The following is an 11,786-nucleotide window of genomic DNA, read 5'->3' as shown; positions in this document are numbered from 1 at the left end:
AGTCATCTAACCGGTCAGTCGGAAAACCTAAATAACTATAACTGAAGTATTACTTGCTGGCATAAACGTTTCATCTCTTTTTTTTTTCTGATCTGACCAAGGAAAATGACTGCGCCGATTCATTTCTAAATCATAGATCAACTTTCCTTACCCAACCTTCCCAACGCGTCTATCAAGAAATCAGAAGCATTCATGAGTTCTGTACTTCCATACACAACTCTCTTTCTATGACTTCCCGACGATGCAGCTGCACCGGCACTACTGGCTACAGCTGCACCGCCTCCTGTAGCGCTACCGGCACCACCAGTGCCTGTTTGACCACTCGTACGCGCGACCCAGTCTTGCAAGTTGCCGTATTCTTCCATACTACCACCACCGACAGTAAAGACAATAGCTTCATTGAAGGCCTGACGACGCTGACCAAAGCTTGCGTTGATGCCGGGTGTAGTTGTTGAGCCGGCCTGTTGTTGGCCACGAGCAGCGGACGAAGTAGGCATAGCACCTCGTGCGTTGGCGCTACGAGGGTCAAAGTAAAGGTAATTCTCGGTCTTGGCAATAGCTGAACTTGAAGCTGATTGAGGATCCATAATCGACTCGGTAATTTTTGTGAGAGTGAGATCCTTGTTGACTGGAAGGAAGTTCTTCACGCCAGAGATCAGAGAGTCAAAGTTGGCGCCGAGAGTACCAGAAGTGATGCGATCCGTCAGTCTGTTGGAAAGAGATGAGAAGCCCTTGAATAGGTCGGATGATTGTTGCTGTGGAGAGCCAGTCGAGCTCGTCATCATAGTCATTCGGGTGATTTCTCGTACGCGCTTGACATATGCAATAGAGGTTGTATCCTCATTACCCGCTCGTTGTAGTGCTTCCTCAAAGTTCGTGATCTCGCCTCTCGTCAATTCCGTCTCTGTCGTCAGGAACCAGATGATGAATAACCGGAGCTTATCGGAAGGATCTGTACCCTTACTGGGGTCATTTATCAATTCTAGAATTTGAGCCTTGCTTTGCTTGCTGATGTTCTCCTCGAGTTGGAAGAAGTTATCGAGTTGTCGGTCTTTGATTCCTTGTAGTAGCGCCGTTGCAATGTTCATGTGCATATCCAGTGTGGCTTTGCGTTCGCGCAGTTCTGGCAGGAGTGTAATCGCGGCTTTGAGATGATGCGCGGAAGCACTAGTATCATTTTGGAGATCCTCAATTGATGATGCTCCTGTTTTCTTCGTGATATCATTGGCGTCTTCTTTATATCTCGTCAACTCCGCATCAATATCTTCGGCGACCTGCGGGAAAGGAACATTGGCATTGCGCTTCCAGAAGAAATCCGTCGCATTGAGGTCATAAGCTTTCTTGGTTTTCCCTTTCGAAGGATCAGATTCGTCCACCAGTGTTTCTACCGTAATACGATTGAGGTGCATTTTGAGCACGTCTTGTACCAAGGATTGATATGTCCATCCATGTGACAGCATCGGCACGAGGTCAACATTCCGATCCACGATTATCATTACCGGTCGCGACGACGGTACAGCCACTCCCGGTCGTTTATTGCTCGAAAACAGATTATCCTTGGAATTGAGTATGTGATCGCGAAGTTTGCGATCCAACTTGGTGGCTATAAGCTCGGCAGCACCGCCTTTCGGGCATCTGATGATCGGTATGGCGCCCATGGTGACGCTGACATCGAACAGCCCACTGACAATTTTATCCACAATGTTATCAAGATCCTCATCGCTTGTTTGAGCACTGTTTATTTTCCAGTACGAATCATTACCCAACCCTAGACTGAACAGATCCGGTTCCGCAACGATGAAATTCAAATATTGATCAAAGACTTGTGCTATATGCTCCGCTGTGCCTGTAGTCGCGATCTGCGATGCGAAGTCTTCTAGAAGCTGGCGGGGTACCGACGACAGAAAGTTGACGTAGGCAGGGGAGTATAATCCACGAGATAAATCGGAGGTAATTAGCTGTGTATTCACTGCGGTGGGCTCAACGAGATAGACGACAGGAACATCAGGAATCGGATACCGCGCCGAGTTTATGTTCCTATGAAATGTCAGTGACAACACACGCAGACGTAGTAATGATTTCTTACAAATGAATAGTGACACCCCAGGCCCGCAGGTCATTCACTCGTAGCACACTGCTAATCACGTCTCTTCCCTTGTTGTCGAAAACCAGAACTTTCCATATCGGGTCGCCATCCTCGTTCAGGATGGGAGTAGACTGGGGAATGGTAGCCGGACCTGCGCCGTCAGCGTGGGTGTCTGCGGATGTGTGGACATCATGATTGAGATTCAGAATCTTTTGAATCGATGCTGGGGAGAAATATTTGATCAGTCTCAAGATTCAATGCAAGAAGAGCACATGTAACTCCATAGCAGAATTGACAACTTACCGATTTGGCGGTCCCGCAGCGACATGCCTAGGGAGGCCATCGCGACAGCAGTGTCAACAGAGCTTTCCCTTGACCAATCTCAATTCAAAACAGACAGATCTTATTATGTGACAAAGAATTAATTGATCAGAAGCAATATGCATGAAGATGTCTCAAGAAACGCAACAGCCTGCTCAATATTCGATCGATCTTCTTCCACTTGGCAGCTTCCACTGGCTCAGCGACATATCGCAGGCCGTCCCGCTGCAGCCAATCAGGGGGCATGCAAACAGAGCAAACATCTCCCAGCTTGCGCTTGGAAGATCATGTGCCCCACTAAACCCAAACAGGAGACCCGACCCAACTAATTCTCCCACTCGATTCTTTTCTTCCTTCACCTCACTTCGTCACTTCATCCACCACCACCATCCAACTCACCTCTGTAATGCGATTGATTATGCTGCCATGAAGCAGCTTTTTTCGGGCTCTCTGTATTAGAGCTTTCTTCTCTTTGCTTAATCCAGTTTCTTAAGGCAAGTAAGAGGGCGCTACTTGAAGACGCGTCACTTGGAGAAGCTCTCTCTTCCAACCCGGGAGTGAGTGGGCTTTGCCTGCATCTTGATTTTACTACTAGAGAAAGACAAGGTCGGGTTAGCTGCATACAAAGGGAGCAGGGGAAAGGAGCTAAGGGAAAAGAATTTTCCTACTGTACAAGCCTGTATTGCAAGAACTTCTGCAAGAACTTCTGCTTGATCCCGTGATTTTCAGTCATTTTCTATCTCTCCCTGTCATAAAGAGCGACTTACAGCGGCTACACGATCTGATTGCAACAAGAAAGAAAAGAGCCACCAACGTCTAAACAGACAAAGGCCACATTTGCAGGGCAATTAATCATCTGGCTTAAGCTGGAGTCCGGACATCAACTGTGGAGTCTGTACAGCTGTCTCTGAGTTTTTCCTACGACTGCCTGAAACCCTCTACGAATCCCTGTTGAACCAGACAGAATAGGGCGGCCTTTATTTCCACGAGCCGACCTCCCTTGTCTTTTCCGAGAAATTACGCGCCATCTTAGTTTCGGTGGTAATAAAGATCCACTTGGGTCCTGCTCATTGGACCATCTGTCTCTCTCCTAATTCCACGCTGTGCCCCCTAAGACCCACGCACGGTTAAGCATTATCTCACGTGACCTATACGGATATAATCTGCAACAAACATGGAGCAATCAACATCACAACCAACAGCCCAGGATAATAATGCTCAGTCTGCTGTTGATGAGGCTTCATTTCCTACCGATTACTGGAATAATATCGATGGCATATATCCGGAATTAGATGTTCAACAATCAGACCAACAGATGCAATCCCATCAGCAACAGGCCCCCCAAGGCATTACATGGGATCATCCAATATTTTCACAGACCAACCAGCAGCCTGAGCGACAGGCATCATTTTCTCAGCAGAATGAACATATCCGAGATTTCTACTCCGGGACACCTCAGACATGGGGCCAACCGGCTTCTTCAGCCCAGACGGCAAATGAAGTTTCTGGTCAAGCATACGGACTTTCTCATCAACATCCGTACCCCATGCAGCAGTTCCCTCAGGATCAGGTCTCTTTTAATGCTCGCACGCTAAGTCCTGATAATCTTGCTTATCAATATTCGATACCTGGCCAATACTATCAGCAACCTGGTCTACAGCCTGCAGATCCATATGCTCAGCAACAGCCCCGACATCAGGCGATTGCTCCCCGGCCTCCATCGACTCAGCAGCAGGCCGTTCTGCCCGCAGGTTCCCAGTCTACGCAAGGCCATCAGTATATCATGCCAGCTTCTAATGTGGCAGGCACAGCACAGGCACGCAACTTCAACCAATACGGAGATGCGGCAACTCCAGGCATGAACTTTCAAAGCACGATCGACCCACAGTTCCTTTCTTCACTTCAAGAAGCAGCTGGTGGGCCCTCTCAATCATCCCAGAACCAGTTCTTGTTCTATAACCCTATTGCCTCGTCTTACGACCGCCCCAATGACCCAAAGTACGTACTTTCTCTTCAATTGTTGTTTTGCATGGAGCTAACTATAACCAGGGCATTTCAAGCTTTTCCCGACAACCTGAGCCAACTCAATGCTGAGCAGCTCAATGCTAGACAACAGTTAGCCCCTGGATTAATGGCGCAGCTGCCACAAATAGCACCCTATCCTACCGGTCCTGGCATGCTAGGTAAGCTTTCAACTTCATTAAACTTGCAGATTGATGCATTCTAACACCATTGCTATAGCCCCAAAGCCAGCTGCAGCTCAAGTGATAACCCCACCTAAGAAACGCGGAAGGCCGAGGAAATACCCGCTGAAATCGCCCAGCACGAAAGGGAGATCCGCTTCGGACTCCGAGAGTTCTGATTCAGAGTTGGAAGTCGAGGAACCGGACGAACCTTCACCTCTACCCGCAGTGCGTCCAGCAGATCCAGAGGGAGCTGTTCAATACGATACAATTAAAGCAATCTGGTCGCCACGTAATAAGTATCCTAGCGTGGATAAGATTAAGAATGCCCTTGTTGCGTTCAAGGACGTGGTAAAAACAGTCAGGGATGAATGGAAGTCTCTCAGTCAGGCAATGAAGGACGCCGAGAACCAAAACAACAACGAGATAGCGTCGGAGTTGAGAAACAAAGTGGTTCAGCAACGGAAACTAATCAACACCGTTATCACCGCGACGTTAGACAAAGGCCACCCTGTTATTATTGAAAAGTACGTTCTCTGTCCTTCCCTCCTTCTAACCTCATTAGCACACCATCACTCTTGCATCTATAGAAGTCTGCGCAATGCACACATCTACCATGTAATCATCTCAAAATGGATAGTGAGCGAACTTATAAAGATAGTCAATTGCCAAACAAGGCATTTTTCGAGCACTGATCGTACACACCTGTGTACAGCATCATCTCTACTACAAAAATTCGCAAATAAAGTCTTGAGATCGAGTTGCGTGGGAAATGTACCCCTCCTTGACAGCTGTACCATATTAAAGCAATTGGATAATGGCAGCGGTCTAGCACTTCTTGTCCCCTCTACCACAACAACCACACATTGTTCAAAAAAAAAAAAAAAAAAAAAAATAAGCGTAGCTAACATCTCAATAGATTAGGGGAACACCCAATGGCTGTTGCAGCGTTATACTCTTTTCTGCTTGATCGTCACCAAGCCTCAGACTATGAGGGCGTGCTACTGGTGAACATCCTGACGGTAATATCTCTTCTGATTTGTTGATGTGATTCATGCTAATAAAAGTATATCTAGTTATTATCACGTTTCACGACAATGGACGACGATGTCCTTCTCAAGACTAATGTCTCCAAACTTTTGCCAAGGATCATCAAAAAGGGTATCCAACCGGGCAAAGATCTTGCTCAAAAGATATTGGACAACGCAGCTCAATCAACGAAACGGAAGCAAGAGTCTTCGAGCAGCTCGCCTGGCCGAGATGCAACTCCTGACAAATCGAGTGAAACTTCGTCTGTGACCGGAATCAAGCGGGTCCGCGATGGAGAATCGAATGGTCTTCCAGCCACCAAGAAGATGGTGACGCCAGGTGCAGCAGCAAAAGGTGGTCCTTCTACTAAGGTGACTGTCGGCAACGCTGCCAAAGCCGCGGATGGGAAAGCCACTACCGCACCAGCTGCACGACCTAAAGCCAGCATCGTTCCTCCTAAGCCAACCAGTCTTTTTGGCAGTCTCACCTCTGCATCCAAGAAGCCCGGAACATCCAATGCAGCACGAGCTGCTGCCGCCGCTGCCGCTGCGGCTAAGGAGAAAGGGGGTGCTGTGGCCGAAAAGAAGAATTCACCACAACCAGCATCGGCCAAACCAGCTTTCTCGTTTGGCGACCTTTTGGCAGACCTCAGCAAGAAAGAGGAAGCCAACGCCAAGAAAGCCTCTGATGACCAGCCTCCTGAAACCGAAGAAGAGCGTGAAAAGCGCCTTCGAAAGGAAGCACGACGGAAACTTCGTGTCAGCTGGAAGCCAGACGATTCCCTTACTGAGGTCCGTTTGTTCACCCACGATCCTGAAGAAGTTGGTGGTATGGATGATGGCCTAAAGAGGGATGTGGACGATATTAAAAGTGAAGGTCGTATGCTTAAACTTCATAAAGACCTGGATGTGGACGACGAGGAAGAGGTGGAGCCGCAGGAGGAAGAAATCCATCCTTGGACAAGCCTGCCTACGGCTGAACCGGATGGGTTGAGCAGTGAGGATCGAGCAAACAACTTCATCAAACGAGGTGGAGACAAGGAGCCGGACAGCCCTGAGAAGTTGGCGCAGGAAAGCAGAGAAGCCACTACCTTAATGGTTTTCTATACCTCTGCTGCAGATGTACCAACTTCTCCTAAAGAACCACCAGTGCCTACTGACGAGGAGCCTCCCACAACGCAACTGCCGTTTGGAGAGCCGGATGACAAGATCAAGGTATGTTTACGTCCACACTACTCTCCGATACTTGTATATTAACGTCTCTATCTTAGGCCCGCTCGGCTCGCTACTTTGCCATGGTAAACACACAACCCGCACCGACCGCTGCGCCTGTTGTACCTGCCATACCTGCTGCACCCACTGCGCCAATCCTTCCCGGCGCTCCTCTTGATATTGCCAATCTACTGAAAGTTATTCAAAATGCACCTCAGCAGGCACGATCTACACCACCTCCTGTGCTTCCTCTGCAAGCGGTGCAATCACAGCCGAATCCTCTCGCGAATCTTGAGCAGACCATCAATTTATTCCGACAGCAACAACAACAAGTACAGCCTGTCATTCCCCAGATTCCCCAGATTCCACAAATTCCTCAAATCCCCCAAGTTCCTCAGGTTCCTCAAATTCCTGTTTCCGCTCCATCAGGGCAACCAATTGACTTCCAGAAGATCCTTGCCGTGCTGAATGCTTCGAAGCAGTTAGCCCAACAACAGCAACCAGTCGCTCCACAAATGCCTACTACACAACCAGGAATCGCTCCCAATCTAGCAGCACTGGTTTCCCAACTCAGTGGTAACCAAGCGGGCACCCCAATCTCGCAACCACCACCACAACAACAACAACAACAACAACAACAGCCACCGCCAGCTCAATCTTCCTCTGGTTTTTACGAAGACCCAGAACGGAAACGATACCGTGACATGGGTCGCGGATACGACAACAATGGCTACGGAAGCAACGCCAAACGCCCGCGTATGTACGTTGATCCCGAAGCCAAGAAACATCCCCGCGCAGGATCTGTGCCCTGTCGTTTCTGGCGTGAAGGCAAATGTCTCAAGGGTGAAGATTGCACTTTCCGTCATGACCCTGCTGATTTGGTTTAATCGGTTGACTTCCTTGATACCCTGATCGTTATGTCGTTTCTCTTTTCCGTTCCGCATCATGCGTGGTCATATCACTATTACAGTGAGAGTTTTCATCTAAATCACGGCGTTTATCCAAGCATATCTTCTTCTTCTTCATAGAGGGCTTTCTTTCCTCGGCAATCTCCTTACAGAGTAACAACACCCTGTATAATAATATTTGCAGTACTGGCGTTTTCATTTTTCATATTTTCAGCATTTTTCTTCAGGCCTGTTTTTTAACTTCTAAACTGTACTATTAATATCTTCTTAGTGGGCAAACGGGTGTATACTTACAAGTATAAACAATACATCTGATTACTGCTTCAACATATTTGTTCGTTAGGATCATACACCTACCTAGCTAGATGGTAGAATGCACGTGTATCGGTTGAGAACGGCTCATACAATCATGCAATCCGTAGCGTAGGGCTATGTAGACAGGCATCCCACTTTGCCGCACTCAACATCGACACCACCTGGACATCAGATATGCATGTGTCATCCGACAAGAACATTCACAGCTATATACTCATTATGACAAAATCAGAACGGACACATTTGATCATCGTATGCTGTCATGCGATTTATATCGGAGGTCCTAGCAAAGGCTTGGATGAGGATGAGTGGTACGCGTTCCAAGGTTTACCTCTCTTTCATATGGTTATGACACAACGTTGGGTCTTCCAAGATTATTGGGCCTATACATATAGAACAATTAAGCTCTATCATCTTTTGACAACCCCTAATTCCTACCTGGACAGGATTCAGCCATGAGCCAAAGTTGCTGATATTAGATAGCCTACTGGCTCCGTTCCAAAAAGGCGAAACCCCTACATTTGTGAAGCATATCAGAGCTGGATTGCAAAAATATGAGGGGAGTGGAGGTGCGGGTGTTTTGATTTTTTCTGGGTATGTTGTCTTTCTTGCTCAATGCATATCTCAGAGTAACCCTAATGAATGTATACGTAGAGGTGCAACAAAACGAGACAAGACGGATCTCACAGAAGGACAATCCTATCTGGTAAGTCAGCATCATAGGCACTCAAGGTTCCCTCATCGCTAACAAATCGGACAGAATCTCTCCCGGGATAACAACTTCTTCCAATCTATCACGAAGAATACAGCCAACATGTTTGCCGAAAACCATGCAACAGACTCCTATCAAAACATCCTCTTTTCCCTACTGCTATACCGCCAACATACGAAATCAGCTTATCCGAGGAAAATAACCATCATAACACACGAATTCAAACGAAAACGTTTTCTGGATTTACATCTCCCCGCTATTGGTATCTTACCAATGTCAATGTCAAAGATCGACGTAAATTTTGTAGGTATTAATCCTCCGGAATATATCACACCTGTCGCAGGATTAGTGAAAGGGGAAGAGAAGAGGGGTCCTGGACTGTGGAAGGATGATCTTTATGGTAAGGGGGAGGTGCTGAGTTGGAAACGACGGGGAAGAGGATGGAATCAAGACGAGGAAGAAATGGTTCTTGAGGGCGAAGAGAATGAGGTTGTCAAGAGACTGGTGAAATGGCAGAGAGCTGGCCCGTTTCCTGAGATGGACGATTTGCCCTGGGTATGAGTTCGCTTGCTTTGTATCATTATGCATTCAAAATGGACAGTAATAGCTGGTGAACACAGGCAACCCTGTTAGATAATGCGCTTAGGCACAGGCTAAATCAACTCATTCGTCCACAGCCTCCAGCCTGCTCTGACCTCTTTAGATTTTGACTCGAACTTTGTGATGAACTACTCAACTCATGCTAGGTATCCTAGCCGCGTCTCGCTTCCGCCCGCATACCTCGATAGATGTTGATCAGGGCTGAGGGTAGTATCTCGATCGAGAGTCCCTTCGGCCTGGTTCATGATACAAACCCATCCTGTGGAATATTTGAGCATAGAGTATCAGTAACATGAATAGGGACGAATCACTCGCAGGGTCATCCCAGATGGTCTCGAGCCATATCGTCCTCACTCATCCAGGGTATTCGTCCAGCCTGACTCTTCACATCAGCCTAGAGATCTCTCTTCGACTTTAGGAGAGGTCTCGCGCTCTCTTCTTCAGACTGAGACCAACGGAGCCAGACGAGGTTATCAGAAAATAGGAGGCCTTCAACGGCGGTGGGGCCGCTAATTATTCTCATCGCACTTGTTGTAATTGGCGCTTTTCTTGGAGGAGCAGTAGGGGATACATAGTCGATAAAGAGGTCTAGGTCTGAGTCATGAGTTTTGTTATTTCCAGACAGTATTTTTGTCATAAAATTGCAACTAAATTAGCTCTGAGTCAACCATGCCAGGGGCTTCGCAATCATACTCTTCAACTTCTTCCTCGACCACTTTCACCTCTCATTCCTCTACAAGAACATCAAGATCAGCATCAACCCCAGCAGCAATAACAGACTGTCCCACCAGTAACGGCACAACATACACACCCGGTAACCCTTCCAGCGGAAACAGCATATACCAATTCACAAAAAAAGCGGCGGATACGACAACGGACGGCACAAACCTAGAACAAGCCTCCCTTTCCACATTCAATGGTTGTATAACATAACCCTATGCTCGAACTGGAATTATTGAGCCGAGTCGCGAGTTGGTATTCAGTGTACCAGTGTGGTTCATCTTATGGATACATCGTGCTATGCGAAGAATGGAACGAAGACGGTCAAGTCTATGTATAATGATGTGGTTGTTGCTATGTTGACAGGTTAGGAGTCCTTAGTTGGATAGGTATGATGATGTCTATTAAGAGTTCGCTTGTTTACTGTATATCTTCCGCTACGTCCTACCTAGGTAGATATGAACGAATCAAAAATAAGTTGACTGGTATATTCATAACCCGAAAACATAAAGACATCCCTACAAACGCCATCCATATTGCCATAACCAACGTATTCTAATCAGCAAGCCGATAACTAACCAACGTATCCACCCGATGATTATTCGTACTAAAACTCCTCAATTGCACCTTCTCCCCATTCGTAATCTCCTTTGCATCACTATCCCCCCATTCCACAGGTACATCTGAGTCGGCATCTGCATAGACTAGAACATTGAACGTACAATTCCCGTCAAGAACCGGTAAAAATGTCACCGAGGCCGTGATTTGCCGGAATATAGCCTGAATTTCTTGTTGAATTTGTGCTTCGGTTTTCTCTTGTGTGGGCTCGTCTGCTGCTGCATTTTCTTTGTCTGTGGTGCTTGTTATACCTCCTGTCTTGCGTGCTGAAGCCGCCTGTTTGAATATCTGGACGTCGAATTGCCATCGTTCCACATGTTCACCGGTCTCTTTACTAGTAATAACCACGACAAGTTTTGATATCTTCCCTCCTATCATCCATTTGTTCAATTGAGACATGATCTTCTTGATGTATGCTCTGACTTGGTCGTCGGACGAGACTGTATCGGTTAGACGGTAGGATGGTAGAAGTTGCGGTAGGACTAACCAAGCATATTGAGGCCATATTTTTTAACTCTATACAAGTTAGTGCTTGAGCTTCAGTACATGCCGAAGAGAACTTACGGAGAGAAATCTTCTGCTGGATAGACTCCTCGTTGATAGCTAGCAGATTATCAGTTCAGATACAGCCTTGGTTCGGAGAGGCGTCATACAGAATTGAGTTGATGGAATATTCGAACTGTGGAAGTCGCAGTTAGTCAAAAATTCCCAACACAAAAGGAATGGTAAGCTCACGAATTCAGCGACCAGCTTCGATGATCCTGTGTTTTCCTGTCAGTCCCCGCATTCACCTTTTTTCAATCAATGAGCGGACAACTCACCTTTCAAGGAGAGTTTATGGACCTTGGACTTTTCTTTATCTGCCGACATTTTGAAAGCGATTGGCCTTGCTGAACGGTTGAATTGTTGAAGTTGTACTTGATGTTTGGTTTTGGCAGGTTGTCGATTGTTTACTCAGTCACCCCAGCAATTTGCTCGGCCTGAGGAATCCACACTAGCGCCCGCATCAATATTTTTTTCTCCAACTTCAATATGCCTTTTTAACTAGTTTAAGCATATGCATGGATTAGCAACATCGCATTT

General features: G+C 46.9%; 5 protein-coding genes across 7 annotated transcripts, besides 2 other annotated features; 3 read left to right on the top strand and 2 right to left on the bottom strand.

The window, feature by feature from the left end:
* Positions 1 to 102: 102 nt before the first annotated feature.
* TSTA_002730 (Golgi transport protein Sly1, putative) lies at positions 103 to 2,429 on the bottom strand (the record flags this gene model as incomplete). Its single annotated transcript, XM_002487818.1, has 3 exons — positions 103 to 2,037; positions 2,087 to 2,309; positions 2,390 to 2,429. The coding sequence occupies 3 exons, from the start codon at positions 2,427 to 2,429 to the stop codon at positions 138 to 140; spliced, it is 2,163 nt and encodes a 720-aa protein (XP_002487863.1). The 3' UTR covers positions 103 to 137.
* Positions 2,430 to 3,581: 1,152 nt separating this feature from the next.
* TSTA_002720 (uncharacterized protein) lies at positions 3,582 to 7,953 on the top strand (the record flags this gene model as incomplete). The annotated part of the gene is made up of 6 exons (XM_002487817.1): positions 3,582 to 4,405; positions 4,457 to 4,590; positions 4,649 to 5,117; positions 5,510 to 5,612; positions 5,667 to 6,833; positions 6,890 to 7,953. 6 exons carry the CDS (start codon positions 3,582 to 3,584, stop codon positions 7,715 to 7,717), a joined length of 3,525 nt encoding a protein of 1,174 aa, XP_002487862.1. The 3' UTR covers positions 7,718 to 7,953.
* Positions 5,463 to 5,485: a microsatellite.
* Positions 7,444 to 7,470: a microsatellite.
* Positions 7,954 to 8,206: 253 nt separating the features above from the next.
* Positions 8,207 to 9,699, top strand: TSTA_002710 (DUF218 domain protein). 3 transcript variants are annotated; one of them, XM_002487815.1, is made up of 4 exons: positions 8,207 to 8,364; positions 8,500 to 8,647; positions 8,708 to 8,759; positions 8,814 to 9,699. In XM_002487815.1, the coding sequence occupies exons 1-4, from the start codon at positions 8,316 to 8,318 to the stop codon at positions 9,324 to 9,326; spliced, it is 762 nt and encodes a 253-aa protein (XP_002487860.1). In that variant the 5' UTR covers positions 8,207 to 8,315; the 3' UTR covers positions 9,327 to 9,699. The 3 variants fall into 3 exon arrangements, with proteins under 3 accessions (XP_002487860.1, XP_002487861.1, XP_002487859.1); XM_002487814.1 differs by having other exon boundaries at positions 8,226 to 8,364; positions 8,537 to 8,647; XM_002487816.1 differs by having other exon boundaries at positions 8,500 to 8,759.
* Positions 9,700 to 10,034: 335 nt separating this feature from the next.
* TSTA_002700 (uncharacterized protein) lies at positions 10,035 to 10,456 on the top strand (the record flags this gene model as incomplete). The annotated part of the gene is made up of 2 exons (XM_002487813.1): positions 10,035 to 10,287; positions 10,326 to 10,456. 2 exons carry the CDS (start codon positions 10,035 to 10,037, stop codon positions 10,454 to 10,456), a joined length of 384 nt encoding a protein of 127 aa, XP_002487858.1.
* A 97-nt stretch (positions 10,457 to 10,553) lies between these two features.
* Positions 10,554 to 11,677, bottom strand: TSTA_002690 (mitotic spindle checkpoint protein (Mad2), putative). Its single transcript, XM_002487812.1, has 6 exons — positions 11,525 to 11,677; positions 11,439 to 11,464; positions 11,357 to 11,382; positions 11,268 to 11,306; positions 11,191 to 11,219; positions 10,554 to 11,143 (listed from the first exon to the last, which is right to left on the bottom strand). Exons 1-6 carry the CDS (start codon positions 11,571 to 11,573, stop codon positions 10,641 to 10,643), a joined length of 672 nt encoding a protein of 223 aa, XP_002487857.1. The 5' UTR covers positions 11,574 to 11,677; the 3' UTR covers positions 10,554 to 10,640.
* Positions 11,678 to 11,786: the final 109 nt, after the last annotated feature.

This window comes from Talaromyces stipitatus, genomic scaffold, assembly GCF_000003125.1.
Source record: "Talaromyces stipitatus ATCC 10500 scf_1105507295517 genomic scaffold, whole genome shotgun sequence".
Classification (NCBI taxonomy): domain Eukaryota; kingdom Fungi; phylum Ascomycota; class Eurotiomycetes; order Eurotiales; family Trichocomaceae; genus Talaromyces; species Talaromyces stipitatus.
Note: the sequence above shows the minus strand (reverse complement) of the source record. Positions and strands in the feature narration are given on the sequence as shown.